Source organism: Varroa destructor, unplaced genomic scaffold (genome assembly GCF_002443255.2).
Source record: "Varroa destructor unplaced genomic scaffold, Vdes_3.0 BEIS01000001.1, whole genome shotgun sequence".
Lineage (NCBI taxonomy): Eukaryota > Metazoa > Arthropoda > Arachnida > Mesostigmata > Varroidae > Varroa > Varroa destructor.
The window spans coordinates 51,259,097-51,282,471 of record NW_019211454.1 but is presented as its reverse complement, the minus strand read 5'-3'; the positions used below and the strand labels follow the sequence as shown (position 1 = coordinate 51,282,471).

The window sequence follows — 23,375 nt, the reverse complement described above, 5'->3', positions numbered from 1 at the left end:
CTAATATTATAATTTTATTTACATTTTAATGGATATATATAGTGGAGCTGTATATGGCAACGGCTGTATCTGACTGATCATTACTGTACGTCACACCATATTAAACTGGAAAAACCAAAACACTATGTCCTGCTTATGACAGGGCAGTGTTAAACTATTAAACCCACGGACATGCGGTGGTCTACGTTCGAATCAGGGCTTAGAAACGCTTTGCTTTTTTTGTGCTGGGAGTCTGCCTGGGAAAAGTATTTTTCTCATCTAAACCTCTAAGAGAATCCATCGTTATACAGTAAATGTATCGCTTTCTAAGCAATCGATAGTCGCAGTGACTTCATTGCGTCTGTAGACTTTAGAGCGGTGATTAAGCTTAGAGACTTCAGCTTTTGCGAAACGCCCGCAAAACTTTCATGAGCAATTTGATTAAGCCTGACGCTAACATTAGAATTCACTTGGTGCAACAATCATTTTAAGAAACTGTTTTCAAAGAATGTAGTCGATGAAGAGGGTAACATATTACAAATAAAGACGCAGGACTGGTATAGTTATCAACAATAACAATTAATTTATTCAGTGACACGAAATTGTCTATACGTAATTCACTTTTCTATGCCTATGAAAAATCATACTGCAAGACGTAACCAACCGTATGGATCAATGTCTTCAAACGACTGAGTGTGATGACAAAATAACAGATGGTTTTTCGCCTGCTCATTTAGCTTGATTATAATTAAATAAACTACATTAAAATATGAGCTAGTTTGATTAATTCTAATCGGTATACATGTGATATTGCAGTGTATACAATGTAGTAGTTGGCTACTTTATATCTACGATCTCGACGCCGTATTAGGACGGGCCAATCCACAAATAATAATTTTTGCGGCGAACTACATTATATAGCCGTCCGATTCGTTCTGCCTAGGCGGTCCTTATCACGCGCTAATTACGGATTTCTGTCTCAAAAACCTGGCCTCTTATTCCGGTGAATTGTTCTGATTCAAAGAAAGACAAGGATATAGGTCAGGTTTATTACATCCGTGTTAGTAGGAGTGACTTCCTGGATAATTGATAAAGGAAGAACACGTAGTATTATTTAGTTTAGTAAATTGTAAAAGCGAACGCCGCTTTTAGATATTTAGAGGGCTACGAGGATCTGTTTAGTTTTCGACATTTATTTCTGCAAAAGGCTAATTCCTCCCATGTCTTCTGGTTTGTCGAGCCCCATCAGATCAAGGACTGTGGGCGCCACGTCACAAAGAGCAGCGTTGTGTCCAGCAGGAACACCAAACTTGCGGTTACCACCCTAAAAAAGCGAATTATTTGTATCAGCTTATTGGAAAAACAACCATTGAACAGACCGGTAGAACAATAAATGGTCGCACAGCAAAGGATAAGATTGGTATAAATAAAAAAAAATATGAGATTAAAGTACAATGCGTGCGGACCTCTCTCTGAGGAAATAAAAGCAATTGATCGACATCCTAATCAAGACAGAACAGAAATGAGAAACGTTTCACTTCAGATGCCAACGAAGGAAGAGGCTCAAAGAGTTTCATTCAGTCGAATTCGACCGGAAAAATATAATAATAGCCACCTTCAAAGGGGAATTAGAGAATACGCTCGTGCAAGCTATAGGCTGGTAGAAAGGGGAAAATACTAAGTCGATAGTCGCTGTAACGGACCGATAGGAGTTACCAACGTTAGACATGAACGTGGCATGTATCGCCTGTTCAGGGTCCGTAGTTTAGGAATAAATGAGTGCAACCACCTAAGAAGTGTACATGGAAATAATGCAGCCAATAAGGATTAGATGCAGATGAATGGGACAGAGTTGATTATCAGAACTTGTCCAATGGAAAAGAAAATGATATGCTATCATGAGTAAATTCGGTGTTTTCAATCTGAAACATGGCTCTCTTGTCTTTGTGATGCGGCGTAAATTATTGCTAATGCAGGGCAATAGATAGTTCCATGAAATATTGTGAAGTATTGCTATGCTTTCTTTACTGAAGAGGGCCCTATATAAAATAATGACAAGTAAATGTCTAATTGAAGTGGTACGTATTTGTAAAAACGATTCTACAAAAAATATGTGTAAGAATCGGTTTTATATAAATGGATATAAGCGGTTTATAGAAGTGGATAAATACTGTATTATACTATTAAGTAATAAGTAAAGATAATACACAGAGCAGCAAGGGTAAGCATGTACACAAGACGTGTATGTACTAAAACTATAGCTTACTTGCATGACGAACGGCACCCGATTTGTGGTATGCTGGGTGATGGGTTTTCCAGCTTCGTCTTTCATCAGTTCCGCGTTTCCGTGATCCGCAGTAACTAGGAGGATAACATCGTTCTTTTTGCAGCATTCAGCCACCTTATCAATCACGAATGATTTTTATAAGAGAGAAAAAAGTACAACAGAGCGTGCTGAATTACCAGCTAAATAATTCGTCATCATTAGCAGTAAGCACTAGACCCGTGATTGCCGTATTCTAGCAAATGTAGTCTACCCAAGAAACGAGTGAACCAATATAAGTGTCGCATATATATATAACATCCGATATGAATTAATTCTGGTGGAGTTCCATTTTATTGTTTTAAATGCTCCTTATTGCCGCCGCAGCCTGATAATGTTTTATTCCTAGAATTATATTTAAATAGACTGACTCACATTATCTTATTATACCGTACAGTATTACGCCCTGCTGCAAAAAGTTTAGTATTTTTAAATGACTATTATGAAATAACGATCTGAAATGTTTGCAGTTTTATAATTTTCTTTTTTTTTTCATAAGGATTCGTAATGAGATATATAAATTGATATAATTTCAGCCTAAAAATTAGAAGAATTTGATAAGTACTAGACTAAGTGCAGTGTATACCTGCCCAATGGCCTTATCAGTCGCCGTACAGGCGATCACAGCAGCTTCATATTTTCCTGTGTGTCCAACCATATCGGGTGGCGCAAAGTTGCACATCGTAAATCCGAAATTTCCGGATTCGATAGCCTTGCACAGTTCATCCGCAACGCCCGCGCAGTTCATTTCTGGCTGGAGATCGTATGTCGCCACCTAGTGGTGAAAAAGCCGAAACGATAAAAAAGGTCACAAGTGGAAAACAAATAAGAAAGAAAAAACAAGAGTATATGTATATATATAGCTCAACATTACCAACATACAGCATCTGCATATACCGTCAAGTCTTCGCGTGTTTCTATTATCTCTGCTATTCATTAAAGAATATTAACTTGCGGTATCTGCCCCTTAGTGATGTGGCAAAAAAATATGAAATTGGTCTATTAAGAATTTCATGAAAACGTATAATCAAGTCGCAGCATGAACATTTAGGATCGGTCCATACTTTAGGAGACGGAACCATGCATCGCTCCTCGCCCTCGAAGCTTTTTTCTTGTCCACCGTTGAAGAAAAACGTCACATGGGCGTACTTTTCGGTCTCAGCGCAATGGAATTGTTTTGCGGACTTCTTACTTAGCCATTCAGCTAACACGTTTGAAGGGACCACGGGCGGGTAAAGCATTTTAAATTTGAACTCCTTCTTGTATTGGGTCATCGTGAACAGCTCAATGTCCTGAAACGCATGTAAGACACAGATCACCCAAATTAGAATAACACTAATAGGAAACGAGTTCAGAGGCACTTGAATGTATTTCTTGGAGAACACATTTGTAGTTTTTGAATAATTCATGTTTTTAGATAAGTTTTCGAGAAAAACCTTCATTCTTCTCTAAAAATATTTACATATGAATGTTACAGAGCAGAACTGTAATTATTACCTTAGGAATAACTGATGTCTCAAACGGCGGCTTTTCTCCCAGAGCTTCACTAAGCTGTCGTGCCCTATCCGAACGATAGTTGAAGAATACGACAGTATCACCATCACGGATTAAACCCTCTTTGTCGATGATGATCGGCTTAAGGAATTCGTCCGTTTGACGCTCGGTCTCCTCAGCTGCGTTGTATCTATTAATGTTATTACCATACGGGAAAGGTAGCGACGTATTAGCACTATTTACAGCTTAAATCACATGTATATATAAGTACTCTACAATCTAAAATATAATCTAAGATTATTGAACTCTTATCAGTCTACGTATGCCCTCATATGTAAATGACACGGGCTTACTAGAAGAAAAAAATCTAGAACATAGAAACAAGACACGTTTCTTTTTTTTTTAGCATAGACCAGTTTACTCAATACTGACCGGCCTTCAACGACTGAGATGACCTTGTCAAGCGTTGTTTCTTCGCCCTTGCCCTGGACGAGACCCTCGAAAGCAATCTGGATGCGCTCCCAGCGTTTGTCCCTGTCCATGGCGTAGTAACGACCCATAATGGTCGATAAGCTGCCGTATCCCGTTTTTGCCAAGTAGTCAATCAGCTGTTGCATGTACTTGGTACCACTTGTCGGTCGGGTATCTCTTCCGTCTCCGAAAAAATGTACGAAGACCTTCTGTACACCTATTTTTTTGGCGCCGTCGAGGAGAGCAAATAGGTGCTCGATATGTGCGTGAACACCACCATCAGATGTGAGTCCCATGAGATGAAGTCGGCCTGTTTTCCGCTTAGCCCGATTGCACGCTTCCGCAAAGTAGTTGTTTTCGTACATTCGTTTCGCAGCCACATCCTTGTTGATGCGCACAATATCCTGGAAGAGAACGCGGCCAGCGCCAATATTCAAGTGGCCTACCTCAGAGTTACCTACAATTATAACAAAAAGGCAATTTATGTTAATAAGCTAGGTTACGTGTGCTGTCGCTTTCTTCTAGATATATAGCGGGCTTGCTCTATTCTACTTCGATACAAGTCTGTGCTTACCCATCATGCCGTCGGGAAGGCCAACCGCAAGTCCAGAGGCGTCCAGGGTACAATAATTAGCATCTCCTGCCTTGGCAAAGGTGTCCATAACAGGCGTTGTGGCGTTAATAATGGCATTACCTTCAGCCCGATCCGACAGACCCCATCCGTCGATAACGATCAAGCAAACCTTCGACATGTTGACGTTGCTATTGTATACAGGGCCTTTCTTGAAACTGGTGGAAGATAACACCTGGAATTTAGTTAAGAAATATCGAGCATTAATCAGTCATAATCCGTAGGATAAGAAAAACAATGAATGTAATCATGGTTTGTTCTTTCGCTCTGTTCCTTCAGATCACTCGTATTGAGCTCCCTGGCATGATAAGTCAAAGCAGTGTTGTGACAGTTGTATTAAGGCCTGTTATAGAATAGGCAGCTAAAGTCGGTTATGGAAGAAGTTTTTCGTCGAGTCTCTATAAAACAACGATTATGTATGTTTGTATCTGTCGGTGTTTGACCGGATAACTTAATAAGGTGTTTTTTTTTTAAGAAATAGCTTACGTAATTGTTTCTTGAACTGTGCAGGTGTAACGTCGAGATAGCATGACAGAGCTTAGGATAAAACAATTTTTCTGACAACTAGTGATAGCCAATACTTTCTCGAGCGATAGATTCAATTTTTCAATAAAGGTTTTCTTAATATTTAAATTTTTAAAATGGCATAAATCAAGATAAACATACATAATCATTACTTAATAAAAATTCGACTAAAAAACTTCTTCCATCATTTACTTTAACTGCCCCTTCTATACTCCATAATGTACGAACGGATATTGAAGACTACACAAATAAAAATGTTGTTTTTGTTGTATAGATAAAGGTGTTATAATATAATAATACATTCTGTTAAACCAATTCGATAACCGATATGTAAGATTAGCATTTGTGAGTACACGTTGGTCTTTATAATAATATTCACATTCAAAATTTAAAAAAGACTTACATATGATACTACGACTATGCTACGATAAGTGGACAGATATCGCATAAGTATATTTTAGCTCTACTAGCCAGGCACCATCAGCATGGTCACTAAATGATTCCTACAAACAAAAATATATCATTGTTTCAACAGGGCTATCACAAATGTTGGTGTCTCAAAGACACCACACAAAGAATAGCATCCATAAACCTACTCCCTTATTGTGGAATATATCTAGGTACTGACTAAGCGATATAACCTATGAACAGAAATAAGACGAACAAAGTGGCCAAATAGTCTCGCGTTTGAAACTACCGTTCAGTAATCTATTTCGAAGACTAGGCATTTCTGGTTAGCTGTACATTTAGCACTTTGAATCGATTATACGTTTTACAAACCCAGTTTACTGACACCACGCGTAACGCATCCTATCAAGAAATGTTTTTAACCAAATAAGTACATCTACTTTATAAAGTAAAATAGTAATAATAAGAGAACTAAATCACAAATATTATATAAGGACAGTCCTACGTGTCCCCGTTAAACTGTACTGTGCACCTCTAGCGATTTTTTAAAAGACAATTCAAAATACAGTGTTTTTCGGTGACATTTAGACTTGCCTCTGAATTGCTCGATCAAGTTCAGCTGATTGTAAATGCATTACCACTTTAGTTTTTCACGGTATTTAACGCGTAACGTAGCCGGTTCGAATAGACAAATTAGAACCTATATAGAAAAGCTTCGATATTCGATTGGTTATCTCTATGCCATTCAATTAGAAGGTTGCAGATAAGGTCACTAGAGCTCGAGCTTTGTTATCGGTAGTGGAGTTTACATTATAGTATAGGCTCAGGACAAACAGCCATTCAGAAAAACAAATAACTTACTCTTTGCTGCGGATTAACAACGTGAGTAAATGCGTAAAAGCGTCGTTCTAACTGACGGTTTACGTTCGTCGTCCGAAGCCTCAGAGACAACCTTGCCAAAATCGTGGCGCTCATAGACCGTGTTTGAGGCTATTGCAATGGTGGGTAAGGTCAACATACTAAAGACATGGCGGCCCCCTGGTGGTTTCGGCTAGGCAACAGCGCCAAAACCCAGCGAAGTTCAGAGCCTGTTTCTGTTGTTCTATTCTACTTAGAAAAGAGTTCAAGCACCAATGAGCGTGACTTTGTTGCATATAGTTGCTCGTATAATAAAATTATTGTACATAAAGTAAGGCTAAATTATGCGAAATCAGTTGCTACCGGGTGTGACTCATCAGATGTTTATAACGCAATAACAGGCGGAAAATATAATTTAGAATATCTAGAGTTGATAAATAGTTCTTAACAGATCACCAATCTCATTGCACCGGTACTATTTCAAAGTATCTGATTTCTAGCCCAAAAATCTGCGTTTCTGTGCTAGCATAGATTGTTTTCGTTCAAATTTTGTCGGTCAATTAAAAAAAATATATTAAATTATATTTAATATAGAATTAACTTTTAAACAAAGCAAGGTACAAAATCATATTTATATTTATTGAATAATAGTCATTGATTTACTAAATTGAAAGCATTTCTATTGATACGAGAAATACGTTTTTCATTTGTCTGTTAATCGGTATTTCGTAAAGTACACGTACAAATTATACAACTGCTTAAGTTAATATGATACGAAGTAGCATTACAGGGATGACAACAAAATGAAATCAAACTGTTAAGTACTGCACCTATTTTGTATAGTCATTAAACAGTCATGCAGCGAACATTCAGCGCGAATTAAAGGGGTTTCATTACTCGGAAAAACAATACTTACGGGGTACTTTGTCCTAACTGCCGTACTTCCATCTTCGTTGAAATTGCCGCTTATAACGTCCCATATCACGATAACGACGACAGCTCAGTTAGACAAATATGACGAACTCCAAGCCCACAAAAACTATTATGCGTTTTTATCTAGAAAATGCGCGCAGTAAAGCAAAGTTTTCAATTGAGAGCACCCGGAACCCAACGGCTGAGCGGCTTCTGTCAACGGTACTATTTAGCGGAGTCCCATAGCCGCTCTCCATTGCCTGGCTGAACCCCGGTGGTCCGGGGTGCAGGCTTCAAACCTGTAGCTGGCTAGGGTCAGAGTGGTTCGATTCCACCTGCCAGGCGAATTTTGGTAAATTTAAGTAACAATACGTTTTCCTACTTTGTGGTGTCTAAAATGCGTAAATTATGCAGTCGGAGCAAACCTTCTATCTAAGGAAAGGAAAACAACCGAGCGGCAAAAAACCGCTTGTATATATCGTAGCCTGTAATAAACTAGTTTATCTACATTTTTGTGTGTGATAATTTATTTCTGGTAAAAAATTATTATACGGTTATTTAAATAAGACATGTGTCGGTTGTGCTTTCTGCAAAAACGTCAAGTGCAGGGTGACGTAAATAGGAAAATACTTCAGAGAGACGTGTAACAGACTGGAATGAATAACTGACGCAACTTCGCATGCGAATGACTATTGCTTATGTGCATGTAGTTGAGATTAGTGTTAATGGACAAATGTGGACAGCCAACTTCAACTCTTTAGGTCTATTTTTTCCGCACGAAGGCTGTTACATGGTTATTCACTTGGAAAACACACCCATATTTTCTAATACTATATCTTCATATCCACCAAACAACTTCCAAAAGTTGTTAGAACGGTAGAATCAAGTTTATACCCCTTATTTACTCTAAGGCAGAGCTTTTTACTAGAAAAAAACACGCATGATGCAAACTATAATAGTCTGCAATGACAGCGTTTACTCATTAAAATAACGTTGGAACGATTGGAACTGCCGAGCATCCTTAATACATTGCCGCCATTTTGAAAAGGAATAAGCCGAAGATAAAAATCTAAAAAGTCACATTGGTCAGGCCTCTCCATTCAAAGGTCTTCTAAATTCTAAAATAGGATAATGATTTATTAAATGTTTACATTTTCTAATTAATATGTACAGCTCACAAGCGCTTGACTCACCTTTATGCCCGAAGATCAATTAACATATTTAGATTCGGAGAAAATTGAAAAGCTTTTGCGGAAAAGCTTTATGATAGATTACAGATACACAACATTAGCTTTTCTCTTTACTCATAAAACCCTTCTGAATCAATATGGCCCAACAGAAATGTTCATTTCTTCATTGCAGCTCTATACTTATTATAATCGTGAACATTTTGATCTGATTTGTGACAAAATTAACTAACCACATACGAGGTAAAACAACAGGATAAGAACACACTCGTCATCTTCTTGGCGCTCGGACTATTGCTTAAATACACTCCTGGTAGCATCCCACACTAATATATTTTCCAGGTACGCTTTTTATATAAAAGCCCGTGTTTTTCTAGAGTGGCCCAATTGCTCAACGAAGATATTCGCGAAGCAAGTTTATATGCTTACTTCTCCGAAGCCTCGGACGCTGGGATACAAAATGGATTTAATATTATACGACATGTAGGACAAACTGCTTTTTTTTTTTTTTTTTTTTTATAAAACGTGTCATGTTATGAAACACAATGAGTGCTTCGCGTCTGAGCTCATCTTGAAGATCGTTGAATTCGTTAAAGAGTATCGTGCGCTACTCCTTCAGACAGAATATTAAATCAAATACATCATCAGCGTCTCTCAAGAGTACGCATTGACACAATGTTATTGCTAACTGTCAGCCAGGTTTTTCCGATCTCACCAATGGAGTTATTGAACTGAATAGTTGCTTTCATAGTGCGTCAAATAATATTACCGTATTATACTACCTAATGTCGACTTATCAACGTTATTATTAAGCATAGTCAACAAATAAAAATTTTGTATAATTTTGCTAGTCGAAAAGCATGTTTTTGGATAAGGCGCCGAGCCTTCTCCATTTCTCGGTGGCGCACTCTCTTCGTATTGTTTGTTCTTGTTGTATTTCTAGCCTTGTGTTACACTCGTTTTTTGATCCTTTCCAAGGAGGACGATTCAATAATTCCAGATTAGGAGCATGCGCGTCTGCAAAGCATGGGGTCACAGGGCAGTCGACACCGGAAAAAACCAGGGTAGCACCGTCTAATCACGGAAGCGGGGGTACATTGGAACAGCAAAATAAAAAGTAGAATTTCAGGTGTTACCTCATCAAAGGAAGCGTTGTGGCACTCTTCGTCTTTTTCATTCTGCTCCACCAAACGTCGCAAGGAAGTAATATCGCCAACACTACTATAAAAGGACCACCAGCAGTGGTAACCTTTCAATAGCAACAGCTCATGAGCTCTCGTTGACTTAGATGCTTCCGCGGTTTTGTAGCGATCTTGCCATGGCTCCTGTGGTCGCCCTAGCGACCACAGAATCATCATCCTCGCGAAGATTAACTTCACGTTGGACGGTTCGTTTTGGTCGCACGACACGTATTTACACTTCAGCACCTTGGCAGCAGCTGAAGCACCGTCGGGGTTTCCCGGAAGACCCAGACCAGGTAGTAGATTATATGTATGGAGCACCATGAAGGTGAGCAGATTGCACGGCTTCTTATATCGGCACACAAAGTGAAAACGAATGCGCCACACTTACATATTACCACCTTCGTAGCTAAATATAGTAGCATCGTTTAAAATGTAGGGGATAAACGAAAGCGTTGTGAGATCTATGCCACAAAAATATTACTACTGGTTCTTATCATTATTAGCGTTTCTGTTATTTGTGTTCACACACTTGTTCCCCCTATGAACGCACTTCAGCGAAGAAACGAGAAGGAAAGAAAAATAACGATACGAAACAAAAGGGAAAAGAAAGGCAAAAACGTTTATTTCGATTAAGACCGACGTTGCATGGCAACTAATATAGTAAGACTATTTACATGGCTTTTATATGAGCGACATTGATGACACATGGACATATATGCGACGACGAGACGAAAAAAACAGAAAATTAACAACTAATAATAATAATGATGATTATTGTGATGACGCTAGTAGTGATACAATCGGTGCTAATCACCTATTTCATTTGTTATTATTAATTCTACATGTTATTTTAATGAAATACCGTTAATAACATGTTAATAACGATCGAACAAGTGCACCTCGGTTTCGATTACCGCTTCAAAGCTCGCCTTTGTGCTGCACTTGTGCTGTGACCAGCAATTCGAAAACATCGGCAGCGCGTCTTGTAAGCCTGATCTTGATACGAGTGGGGCATCGGTCAAAGAAAAAGTTCTATCGGAGGGCCAGCTATGGTGAATTCTACGTCTCTTTTCGAAACAGCTAAATACATCAGCTTACTTTATTGATACACATATTGTATAGGGTCTTATTATACCAGAGAAATAAGCAAGTGAACGAATTGGTAAAACGAAAACGGCAGCGGTGTTCGATCGATTAACAATCGAAATAAATGGTATAGATAACTCGAGTGGATTTTCTATACGAATATAACAGTGTTCAATGATGCGGGCAATACATAGGCGGGTGAAGTGAGCAGACATAGTGAAACTGATCGTATCCTTGAAAACATTTTGATGGCTTCTACGTTTGCTTGGACAGTCTGATACATATGGAAACCCAGAAAATTAGGCAATATGCGTATGCAGTAGTTTTTTGATGACATCAATCTTCACATGCGTCAAACGTAGAACAGAAATTTCATAGTGGATGCTATAGGGGGTACTATGTGCTGAAGAGCTCTCGTCGCATCTCGTAATTTTAAAGACAGTTGTGCTAATTAGAAACTGGATTTAATGCATCCCCCAATTGGCAGGAAGCTTAACGGATACTGCGCCCACGTCGTTGCCTCACTGGTCATAACGCTTGATTAGCGAGGCATTTACTATGAAGTCGTTGAGCTTGCTGAAAGCCGTATGACTCTGAATGACATCACAACGAGCTGTATCGAACGTTGGAACGTCTTTTTTGAACTGCAAATTTGCTACGGCCTTTTCTTTATGACAACAAATTAATTCCAATAGTTAAGTACAGTAAGTGAATATTACAGAATTATTAACTATGGGCTTTCATTATCGAACACGAAACGATAAGTCGCTTTCTATTCAGCTGCCAAAACGATGAGTATAATCAATCACCGGGAAAAAGTAAAGCACAGTATGTTCTTGCACACGCCTACAAGGGTAACGATAGAAGCCAACTACGGTGCGCAGTGACAGACCCGAACAACAATGTAACCGCGACGATAACGTTTTGAAGCTTCACATATTGCAAATAATAACATTGGCTGAAAAGAAACAAGTTAACGTACTTCACCATTGAAGTCTTTAGCTGTTGTATTCGGCCGCTGATTGCAGCGAATCAAAACATGCATATCGGTATGGCCACATGGCTATATACTTATCCACTTGCTTATTGCAGATGAGGGCCACTAGTCGTGTTTTGGCTAGAGGACTTCTGCTGACGATGTCCGTACATTACGTATGTACGTTAGTTACGGCGTCCATGCGGCAATAACAGACGATAGCAGTAATGGCGGAAATCATACAATATATGATCAAGTCGAGTGGAGCGAACGGGTAATACCTGCTGTTACCATGGGAGTCATCCAGTACTACGTGAGCAGGTGGAACGAGCTAGCATGAAAAAAACGCAGTAGCAACGTTCAGTGGACAACGACGTCACACTTGAGAGCGCGGTGTTCGTTAGCTATCGAGTGTTTTCGGAGCCTTAAGTCGAAGTGCCGACACCATCACTGACAGGACAACAAATGGGACCAAAACAAACAGAACTAAGACAGCTATAACAATAAAGTTTGAGCCTGGGTTACCATGACTGCTGCTGTTGTCACCGTCGTTAGCGTTAACGACGTAAACGCCTATCCTTGGTCGGGCTGAAGGCCAAAGATCGAACTAGTTACCTGCGATGTGACATTCGGAGTATCTCAAGCATCGGACAGGTAGGTGAGCGACGCGTGCCAGTCGATCATGCATCCGAATTCGTCACTGGATGAAGTAAATTTAGAGGAAGGATAAATAGTCTGGCGGTGCTTGTTTCGACCCAAGAAGATGCTCGTTTTGCCAGGTATCCGGTCGCCTCTAAACGGTGTGAGAGACAGACTCATTGAGCTGATTTACTATTTTAGGGAAGGGTCGTGAGTGATACGTAGCGGGGTGAAACAGACTGCCGAAGAATTGAAAGGGTGTCTGCAGATGCAGCACAACCTATACAATACGATACACATTTAGTATACAACGGCGAACAGCGGCAGTGGCGACAGAGATAATTAAGATTACGATCAGAGCGGCCCATCACGTCTTTGAAAGCGGTACCAGCAGCAGTAACTTTCGCAACTTACATAACTTCTTCAGTGCACCGGATACGGGTGAGCAGACAGTTAAAAATTATGCGTGACACAACACAGCAACGAAATACAGCAGACGACACGAGAATCGTACATACAAGAACGAGTAAAACTCCATTGCTATTCATGCTTTTACAATACAACAACAATTTGACAGCTGCGCTCAGCGCGGCTGTATGAGCGTTTTTCTTCCTGTCGTATCGACATCATATGATAGCTTCTGTACACATACACATAGACGTCCACATACATACTACCCTTGCTCTGTGATGCAGATATCTACAGACAGACGATGGGCAACATAAACACAACGATGATACGATGAACGTTTTGAATCGATGATTTCTGATTGCTCCTACAGCGTTCTGTTTGAAGAGTCAGAGCGATTTCGCTCTTCAAGATCAGACTTTGGCTGGTGAAGGTAGTAATGATGAGGTGTCCGTAGTTGCGTACTGGGTTGTTTGATCTCCACGGGCAACTGTGGTCGGGGCATAGCTATCGACGACTGACGTAGGGGCATCTGCCACCGAAGCAGGGGCAGGTTCGGCCGAAACGGAGGCAACTGCAGCAACTTCGGGAGATAAAGTTTGGGCGTTGTCGGTAATGGCAATCGGACTACTCGCGGCGTACTGTGGCGTCCAGTGCTGCATCTGTGGCAAATCGGAACTTTTTCTTGGCGAAGCATTGGCGATACGTCCTGGATCGATCACTTGCTGCGCAGCCCCATCTTGTTGCCAACCCTGGGCGTTTCTGATATCCTGTATGCTTTTTGGGTGCGATGTCGCCGGAGTCTTAGCACCCGGTCCGGCAGTCTGTTCGCCATGGTGGTGAATCGCCGCGCTCGGCGCCGGAGTAGCGGCTGTCGAATTTAACACAAAAATAAGGTCAAAGGTTAGTTATCTAGCCAGGTACCAAAGGAACCATCTGCGGAGCTAGCAGATCTTTACATGCGTTTGTCGGAGTTCTATTTGCACTCGATCGTATGTCCTATCATTTCGCGGACATACCTAAATCAGGTTGCGTCATCGAAGTCCGCGGATGTATTGCGGATAATATGTGTTTGGGAATTCAATTCACACACGAAAAGGGAAAGCCTATGGTGGAATTAGCAGGGGCGTGTTGCTATGGTGAAGCAGTGGTAAGATATCCTGATGTAATACTGCCTGGTGGCGGTTTCGGGCGTAAAACACGAAGCATTTATTTACAAGGAAAGCACCGGGTGACCTGGTCAATGTTACATAACAACAGCTTCACGTAATCACACTTGTCCGTAATTCCCGTCTTGTTAACAACCGTCTGTTGGGCCACCTTAGCTCGTTTTTGAAAAACGCAAGTACGCAGATACACACACGAGACACCCATATGCAACCTGGACCATACTGCTAGTGCAAACGGGTCAAATGTACGAAACAGTAGTAAATTGTAAACAAGCGCGCATGTTGCCATGTGGCTGTTTCCGGGCACCATCACCTAGTAGCTGGTGTCGCTAGCAACAATAACAACTAATGAAGCTACTGTTGAGGTAATGAAGAACGTCTGCCCTATGTCTCGGATGTCTAGAGCACAGCACGCATGTGTAAGTGGCATCCTGGTTATTCATTCATGCACACATGACCAATATCGGTGTTAGCGCACTTTGTGCTGGATCCAAAGCTGTTATTCGAGCTTGCAGAACACTATTATTACATAGAAAAATACGAAATATGTATTATTTTTCGTCTACACAAAAAAATATTTCATCTATTTAATAGAATAAGGCATACTGTTTAAAATAGGAATTAAATAAAATGCTAAATCTTTCGGATATCAATTGCTTGATTACTCGAAAAATTAACGATTAATCAGTATTGGCAGTTCCTATGAAGGTAAACCTTTCGTGAAATGGAAAAGTTCTAAAACTCGTATTAGACATAATGCTTTTTGAGACAAGAAGCGTGCAAGCATTTGTCTCCGACTGGAAAATAACTATGCATTATGTGCTACGATAAACTCAACTTAGTAAAGTTATATTGCACAAAATCCTACAGTTTGTACTGTGGGTAATTTATTACCATTATTATTGTTATTATAATTATTATTTGGTTTTCTTTTTAGAATTACGTGCATCTATCTATACACGTATGGGTGAGTAAACTGTTGTATCTACTGAAACACTTGTTACTTACGTGCGTTCCAGCTTTGCTCTTGATAGGGGTTTTGCTTGGGCTTATCGGTAAGCTGTCCGGGTCCACCGTAACCGGGTGCGGGAGCATCCTCGAGATCGAATGCTTCAGTGGGTCGCTCGCCACCAGCTTCTGGGCGGTGGCCGCTGTCACCCTGGTGACCGCTACCGTAATTCTTCTGCTCCTTGTGTACATTATAGCCGTCGAAGTGGTTTTGCTGTTGTTGGTTATTGTTGTAGTAAGTCTGCTGCTGGTAGTGATTGATGTTGCCATAGTTCTGGTGATCGTAATACCGCTGCTGTTCGTGGTTGCTTTGTGGTGGTCGCTGATAGTCGCTATGGAGGTTATTTAGATGTCGCTGATAGTTATCAAAGGTTTGCTGCTGTTGTTTTTGGTGATGATGATGATGATTTTGTTGTAACGGTTTTTGCTGCTGGTGTCCATGGTAATTGTTAATATTTTGTAGTTCATACTGATGTTGTTGCTGATAGATCCCTCCATGGTGGTCATCATTGAATTTGTGCTCGGACGATGTCTTCTCAACCCGATTATAGATTAGGTGACCAGGCGGTTTTGCCGTCTCAGGCGCGTACGCCAGATCTTTCTTACTCGGAGGAGTCGTTGGGCGAGGAACCCAGCCGTCTGTACCAGGCCTACTTACGATCGGTTGCCAACCGCCGTTATCAATACTCTGGTGGGCTGGCTTTGTAATAGGAAATTCGTCGTCAAATGGTTCGATCGGACGTCCGTATCCGGCAGTCCTACTAGGTTTAGCCGGTTGCTCATGTTGACTGCTATAATTTGGTTGCTGTTGTCTGTAGTAATCTTCGTATTGCGGTTTCTGATCCCAACCATACTGTGGTTGCGCTCTGTTGTAACTGTTGTCATTCTGTCGATCCCAGCTCTGAATTTTGCCCCTTAGCATTTCGGGCTGTCCAGTGAAGTAACCCATTCCTTTCTCTCGGGGACCGCCGCTATAACCGGTGCCAGCCTTCGGCCAACCATGGTGTTGGAAATTGTTTTTATGTGGACCATTCGACCATCCACCACCGACGTTAATGTCGTTGTTGATTGGTCCATCATCCCACCCGCTGTTCATCTGGGGACCTCCATAGCCCCCTGGTTTCCTTTGGCTTCCCACAGGGCCGCCTTGAACCCATCCGGCTCCACGTCCGCGTCCGCCCCTCCTTTCTTTGATAAAGAGCAGTACGACTTTTTGAGGATTTCCGCCAGAAACTCCTCCATGGCTGCCATGGCCTCCCTTTGCAGGGAAATGCTGCTGTGAATGGGCATTACCGCCCTTATCAAGCGAAACATACACTACTGGAGCGGAGTTATGCTTTTGGCGTATTCCTTCTATCATTTCCATTGGAGCTCCCTTGAAGCCGTGCCCGTGGCCGCCGTATGCCCCCCCTGTTCCACCCTGTTGGCTGTTTGGCAGCGATACGAGAATGACGACCTTTTTACCCTCACCATGAGGATTCGGTCCGGCCCGGGGTCCTAGCCTTTGCTGCCAGTCACCTTGCGGACCTGGTGCAGGACCTCGAAAGGCGTTCCTCCATCCCCCTTGCCGGTGGAATGTGGGGCCGTACGGCCGTTGCCATTGCGGCGCCCTTGGTCCACTGGGCCAATCCTGTTGATGAAACGATTTGTGAATATAAACACAAACTTACTTTTTGCATTGCAATACATTGGTGAACAGATGCAGTGCGGTAAACCTCTACGTCTATAAAATGACTAAAGGTTGTTTTAGTCATAATCTGATGATAGAATCTGCATAGCTGCTGCTTGGCTTGAACAGAGAAACTAGAAAACGGCCGCTCTCCTGGATCTCAGTATAAGTTGTATATTTGGAACTTGAAATATCGATAGAATAGCAATCACTTCATATATACGTACACATATGTAGAGGATATTTTTTACCTGTAAATTGTTCTGCCAGCCCGGTTGGTCACGACTGTCCCATCTTCCTTTTTGCGGAGGGTAGCTTGGCGGGAACCGGCCGTGATGCGGCGGACCAGGTAAACGTGCACGGCTTCCCTTCTCTAGAGTCACTAGCATTTGTTTTTCCGGTCCATCCTTGATATTTTTGTTCCATAGATCATCATTGTGGATAACATCGAACCAGTTCGCATCTGCACCACCCTGCTGCGTCTCCTGAGCTAGCAGATCAACCGGTTCGCCGGTTAGCTTAGGCGCCGTATCGATGTCCTGAGCGGCAAACGCCGCAGCGCTAGCGAGAACGAACAGAACCTGTGACGAAAGTTATCGAGGCAGGGTGCACATATGAGACGTGAATAATCTCTAGAATATAGCTAAATACTCTTAGTTTGCCTAGTTTTGCTATTCTGTAAGTATAGACTTTTACATCCGTGATAACTTAATCGATGACGTATTTGCCTGCTAATCTTTAAGGGTACGTTGTGGTCTATGTTCAAATCCGGATATAAACACACGGTGCTGGGAGTCAGCCGTCTGTTGACGTGCCTAACGGCCATACCAGACGTAGCACTCGAAACATAGAGGCTTCCACATCCACTTCTACGCAATGAAGAATTCATTTCTAGTAGTCCGAATTGGTTGATGTAACTGCGCTAAACGGAAGCGCTTCATGTATAAAGCAATCTTGACCTTTTCGAAGGGTAATAGGCAAATTGTGTTTGTATGGACACTCCGTTTCATGTATAGGTAATTACAACGGTAACGTCCGTAACTTTCTCAAATTGCTGTACTCACTAAGTACGTATTTTACGTTACTTCAAATTCTGGTGCACTTATACGAGTTTTAACACTAAACCTACCGATGCTAATTGTAGACTGATCTAAACCATGCCCGGCTATAATGACCAATCTTCAAAAAAAAAATACTATATTCAAAGTAGATTTTTCGATGGCAACGTATCAATAGATAAAGTTCTAAAAAAAATTCAAATCATTGGTGAGTTTAGAGTTAAGATAAGTTCAACTTACTTATTAGGTACCTTGGATATTAACACTTTTAATTATTAACAACAACAGAAATAAGTTTGACCAAATGTTCGATTGACTACCGTAAAAGGGTAACATGGATATTAGTTGTAAGTTGTCTATCACATTATGACACGCTTTTTTTTTCAATGAGGCAGAAAGAAATAGATGAAACCGATTTTCTAAGTAACTTGGCTCATCTCTTGCATAAATCTTGTAAAAAGCTCTGTAATAGACGAGTTCTTGCGGGTATAATGGCAGCTCATTCTAAATAGAATGAAATGTTAATACCCTATGATTAATTCGTAATCTTTAAATCATACTCGTAATTCACGAACTGCAAAACAAACGATAAGATTCACAGCCGTCTCTAATTCTTGAGGTTGGTTAGCAAGAAAAATGTGAACGTGAGTTGGTGTACACAAATATCCTATTAATTTTTTTCGAGTAACTTAAGCAAAGTAAGCAGTAGCTACGAAATCGACCACTTCGAAAGACTTCGCGCTGGACTTCAATAACTATGAGAGACGTTTGATATTAGAGATATTCACAGACCAATACATAAACAAACATCCACGCGTACGTTTGTTCAGTTCAACATCAAAGTATAGCATTATTGAGCACGGGAAAAATGGAGAAAGGTACACTTCACTCGCCACATGAACTCAAACAAAAATAATGATCCAACGTGACCAGCTGTTCTGGGAACTCATTGATAGCAAAGATACGGCACAACAAAGAACGCATGACCGCAATTAACACGATTAATGTCTTAACGTGATCCTTTGGGCCGAACTAGATGATAATCCTGCACTTCATTAACGACAGAGAGAATCATCAAAAGAGCTCGGTTGCTGCCAGTTAATCCTCATCGGAAATCCTCAGATAGTAACGCTGTACGAGCTTCGCTGACCAGGTAAGTGCAGTTACGTGCAGACGTTTTTTTCTGCTAGTTTGATCCAAAGTCGTCTATTGTGCATTCGCAATGCACCTTGAGCATGGACATCAAGCCTCGTAAATCCTCAGAGCACTATTGATGGCTGTCGAAAAAAGAGTGCATGATACCCGAGACTCATGAACAGCAGCCGTTAGAGAAGCATTCCATTGGCTAAAACAATCGCATACACTAGACATAATGCGACTATTGCTATTATCCGTTGATTTCTTCGGTAGAATACCTCACTCTGTGTTCTCAGGGACTCACACTTACTCTCATCTCACTCCGTATGTTGGAGCCACCGCGCGATGAGGGAGCGGTGTAGTCGTTTTTGTGGGGCTCGTGATACGTTTGTGGGGTCGATCGTGGTCCTCGCGTGCTTTTGATGCACGGCGCCGACACATGAACCACGAAAGACGAGGCAGTTTGCCACTGCCGCCGCTGCTGCTGCTACAGGGGTCACGAGCGTCCCTTGCCGATGTCAAGACAGTTGGGTTCGCAGACAGACAAACAAATGGCAGGGGCAGTGGGGCGGGGAATCAAAGAGAAAAAATTCACCCATGAGGGCTTGTGTAGTGTATCATTGCTGTTGTTGGAGACAGGGAAACAAGCTAGAGCCGTGTTCAGCTCGCAGTAAGGGCGGGTAGACATGCAAAGCTGCTAATCCTGTTGCTCCGGCCATGTACGCTAAGTGCCTGCTTGCCGTGGTATCGATCCAGCCTGCATCTTCTTCATTGGCAATGGCAGCAGCAGCAGCAGCTAAATAGATGGAGATAGAAGCAGTCATTGTGATAGCCATAAGAGAAACTAGCGGGGTTGCTATTTTAAGTGACCACCGCGGGAAATGCGGGCTTCTGTGAAAAAAACCCACCTACAGCCACATATGCGAAAAAAGGGCAGGTACCGTAAGCTTCACCGGCGAATAAATAAATAAATATATATATATATATATATATATATATATATATAGTTATTGATTGATCTATACGAACTTACGCTATTAAACGGCATGTAGCTGTAACTATGACGTGAATTAGTAAATGAGTCCCATGGATATTAAACGAAGCGTATGTTACAGGTTAGAAAGCAGGCAGTATATGCTTGACAAAAGCTGATACGGCTTCATAGGATGGGATCCGGAGAAATGGTTGGTGCGAACTTTAAGTAAGCTATGTGAACAGCGCATTAAGAAAGTTGATATTATCGAATATAAATCTATAATCTAGGTAACTGATCGAAATAGCTGCGATGTGGTCAGATCATCAGCTTAAAGTTCTATCTAATATATTCAACACTGAACTGAATGTTTCAGTGTCTTCTTTTATTTCAGAAAGCTATTGCGTACATTTAATATATACTATGCTACTGGAAGTCCGTGTCTATCGGGCTGTCTGCTGATTCAATCGAAATGATTTTCTACGTGGTTAAATTAAGCTGCTTTTTGGGGGTCTCTAGAAATTCATTGTAGGAAGATCTATGTTTCCCGTTTGAGTAAAAAGTTTGCTGTTTCCTATATAGTCTAAGTATGGCTGGTAATAAGCCAATGACAGTCAGTTTCATTGAAAAGTTTTCCTTGTTTGCGACAACGATCGGCATCGTCCGTCAAATATATTAATATTCTATGCGATGTGAGAAGTGTTCTCAATATCTCTTTACTAGCAAAACGAGCGAGGGACGAAGTCCACGATGTACATGCTAATTAATATTTACTGCTTATCCTTTAGGCAAGATACCTTTTTGACGGGATATCCAATTTACTTTTTGACACTTTTTTATATCTCCTTAGGAATATATGACATGAATTGAGGGTGAGTACGTAATAGCAGAAGCAATATAAATAACTCAACCATAATCAAAAACAACTAAAGCCAAGAGCTATAAAATGCTCTTGTTATTTATTATTTACCTTTTTTATAACGAAAGCTTTCGCTATCAACCACATTGCCCAATCACGTTATTGGCGCTGCCCTTTAAAACGATGACCCGCTGTCTACCGTTATTTCTAGTGAATGTCGGGCTCAAAATGTAAACATTTTTTCCCAACGAAATACGATTATCAGAAAAGGCGGACCTATCCTTCTACGGGACACAGTAAGGCTTCTAACTTTATACGATCTATACGGATCAGGAACGGTTGTCGCCTAAGGAAGTCAGCTTTCTAGTATTCTAGTTTACTATCAGATTTTATCCAAGTTCGAATCTTTTAAATATTGACAAACTTCGTGCTCAATGAATAAGTGGCTGAGCGCCCTATAAGTAGAAGCACTTCTGCATTAGAGTATTTACCGTCACTGAGATAATAGGGATTACAGTACTCTCACAGTTGCAATGGCAAAGCTCCAAAGAACCCAGAATGTAGAATATCGAACTAGCTATACCATCAATTGAACGATACGCAGTCTGAGGGAAAATTCAGGACAGCTCATGATTCTGCATTACTAAGTATCAACTTAGTTTTTGTTTATTGAACTTAGTTTTTTGTTTGTGATTGCATCTCATTTTGCGGAAAGTTGAGCTTCTGAAACAAATCAAAATTAAGTATTTTTTCCTAGGTTCTGGTATTTCTTTTAATGCCACGCTAACACTATTATTAGTTAGGTCTATATACTATCATACACTCTATATATAGGTCTATCAGTAATAGAGTAGCTGTACGTAGTTTTTTTTTTTTTTTTTTTCGAATATATGGAATTCACTTCAATGGGAGAATGAATAATTTAACTAACTGTTTTTATGATTGTCAATTGTGTTATCAGTTGACCAACCTCTAATAATGTAATTGATAATTAAGACGGTCCATACGCTTTATCTTAATGTACATTAAGCACCGAAGTCTTTATTGAGAAGTCTTTATTGGAATGGCCTCATCTGTAAGGCCAGTAGGCTAAAAGATGCCAAATGAAAAAAAAAAGGCTACAACATCTATTGTCACCTTCTCGACTGTCTCAATCGCGAAGTTACTCATTAGATTACTTTGTTGAACACGGTGAAAGTCATGAAATGGACTAATTTATATGAACTTCTGCAACGGTAGATAGAATGACTGGGTCTGGAAAAATATTGCAACAGCAAAAAACGTTTACGTGTTTATAATACTTGTCACAACAGAGCGTCTGTAAATAGGCACGATACGTTAATTGATGTACAATTAAAGAATCGTTAGTTTCGTCCTGCCTAATGATCAGGTTGTTGTTGCGCGTCATAGCTATGTCAGCTTAAAAATTTCACTTGCGTCTTAAACGTTACCCTTACATCGTTTACTTCTTTACCAATGTCTAATGGTTCTTAAGAAGATGGCGCAATTGACAACAGATGTTTCCTGTCAATCAATCAATTGACTGGTTTGAACCTCTCTTCTGTAAATTCTCAAGTTATCGGTACCTTACATTACCATACATAAACGAGGCGTTCATTGCAGTCTATTTAAGAGTTATATCATTAAGCGGGGCGTACGTGTAGTTCTTTAAGAACTCTGAAAGAACTATTGTTCTGGTAGGACAAGGACTCAATGGCCATGACAATGAATGCTCGATCTGCGATGTAGGACGGGCCCCATTACACGAGACCTAACACCAAAGGATGTCGTCGTCTCGTGAAGGATGTCCTTCATTTGTATGAATGAGATACGCCCTGGTGCTCAATGGAGTCATGTCATGACATCGTATTAAGCCTACCATGGGCCATGTTCACTTACGCTAATTTCCTACTTAGGCGAAAAACTTCCAGGACCCGCTAATACCTATCTTATATTGAGCCCAACAAAAATTTATTCATAAAGAACTTGTGTATGGTGTATCCGTATTTTTCGCGTTAGATATTGTTGATGCACAGTCACAACTTGCGTATGCTCAACTTTAGCATTTAATTTAGTGCACAAATCTCGGATGTCGGGTATGGACGTAAGGATGTATCGGCTGCCTAGTGTTACATTTTGTTCCTTTTTAAACAATCCTTTTGCTTAGTTACTATTAATATCAATCGAGTGAATCTGCAGATCTTGCAAACACCCAGAAGAGCTCTTACTTGAAAATACCATCTAGCAACGCGCAATAAATCAATTCGGTTTATATGATAGTCACACACTAAATAGTACCATAAATGTTCTGCGGTCGTTCTCGAGTTCCTCGTTTAGCTAGCCTTTGCTAGCTAACATTGACACATGGTAAAATTCATACTCCTTGTTACCCACATCGGTTGCGTGCGGTCCTTTCGTAAC

The 23,375-nt window shown here is 40.7% G+C and overlaps 2 protein-coding genes and 1 non-coding gene across 6 annotated transcripts; 1 reads left to right on the top strand and 2 right to left on the bottom strand.

The window, feature by feature from the left end:
- Positions 1-537: 537 nt before the first annotated feature.
- On the bottom strand, positions 538-7,758 carry LOC111242842 (2,3-bisphosphoglycerate-independent phosphoglycerate mutase-like). Of its 2 annotated transcripts, none has more exons than XM_022787715.2 (8): positions 7,606-7,758; positions 4,842-5,073; positions 4,229-4,724; positions 3,800-3,986; positions 3,367-3,594; positions 2,889-3,077; positions 2,246-2,380; positions 538-1,303 (listed from the first exon to the last, which is right to left on the bottom strand). In XM_022787715.2, the coding sequence occupies exons 2-8, from the start codon at positions 5,017-5,019 to the stop codon at positions 1,172-1,174; spliced, it is 1,545 nt and encodes a 514-aa protein (XP_022643450.1). In that variant the 5' UTR covers positions 5,020-5,073; positions 7,606-7,758; the 3' UTR covers positions 538-1,171. The 2 variants fall into 2 exon arrangements, with proteins under 2 accessions (XP_022643450.1, XP_022643449.1); XM_022787714.2 differs by lacking the exon at positions 7,606-7,758 and adding an exon at positions 6,693-6,850.
- Positions 7,759-7,859: 101 nt separating this feature from the next.
- Positions 7,860-7,946, top strand: TRNASTOP-UCA (transfer RNA opal suppressor (anticodon UCA)). The gene has a single exon. It is a non-coding gene; the product is annotated as a tRNA-Sec (tRNA).
- A 2,621-nt stretch (positions 7,947-10,567) lies between these two features.
- LOC111255435 (uncharacterized) lies at positions 10,568-20,021 on the bottom strand. 3 transcript variants are annotated; one of them, XM_022817405.2, is made up of 4 exons: positions 19,433-20,021; positions 17,179-17,508; positions 15,259-16,888; positions 10,568-13,952 (listed from the first exon to the last, which is right to left on the bottom strand). In XM_022817405.2, exons 1-4 carry the CDS (start codon positions 19,436-19,438, stop codon positions 13,495-13,497), a joined length of 2,424 nt encoding a protein of 807 aa, XP_022673140.1. In that variant the 5' UTR covers positions 19,439-20,021; the 3' UTR covers positions 10,568-13,494. The 3 variants fall into 3 exon arrangements, with proteins under 3 accessions (XP_022673140.1, XP_086833317.1, XP_086833318.1); XM_086977191.1 differs by lacking the exon at positions 19,433-20,021 and adding an exon at positions 18,778-19,135; XM_086977192.1 differs by lacking the exon at positions 19,433-20,021 and adding an exon at positions 18,226-18,754.
- Between the last annotated feature and the right edge of the window lie 3,354 nt (positions 20,022-23,375).

Coding starts and splice junctions, on each gene's coding strand:
- LOC111242842 (XM_022787714.2), bottom strand. CDS start 6,806: ATGAGCGCCACGATTTTGGCAAGGTTGTCTCTGAGGCTTCGGACGACG. Junction 3,595..3,799: donor AGACATCAGTTATTCCTAAG/GTAATAATTACA, acceptor CATGCGTTTCAG/GACATTGAGCTGTTCACGAT. Junction 3,078..3,366: donor GCATGGTTCCGTCTCCTAAA/GTATGGACCGAT, acceptor TTTCACCACTAG/GTGGCGACATACGATCTCCA.
- LOC111255435 (XM_086977191.1), bottom strand. Junction 16,889..17,178: donor GCTGGCAGAACAATTTACAG/GTAAAAAATATC, acceptor TTTCATCAACAG/GATTGGCCCAGTGGACCAAG. Junction 13,953..15,258: donor AGAGCAAAGCTGGAACGCAC/GTAAGTAACAAG, acceptor TAAATTCGACAG/CCGCTACTCCGGCGCCGAGC.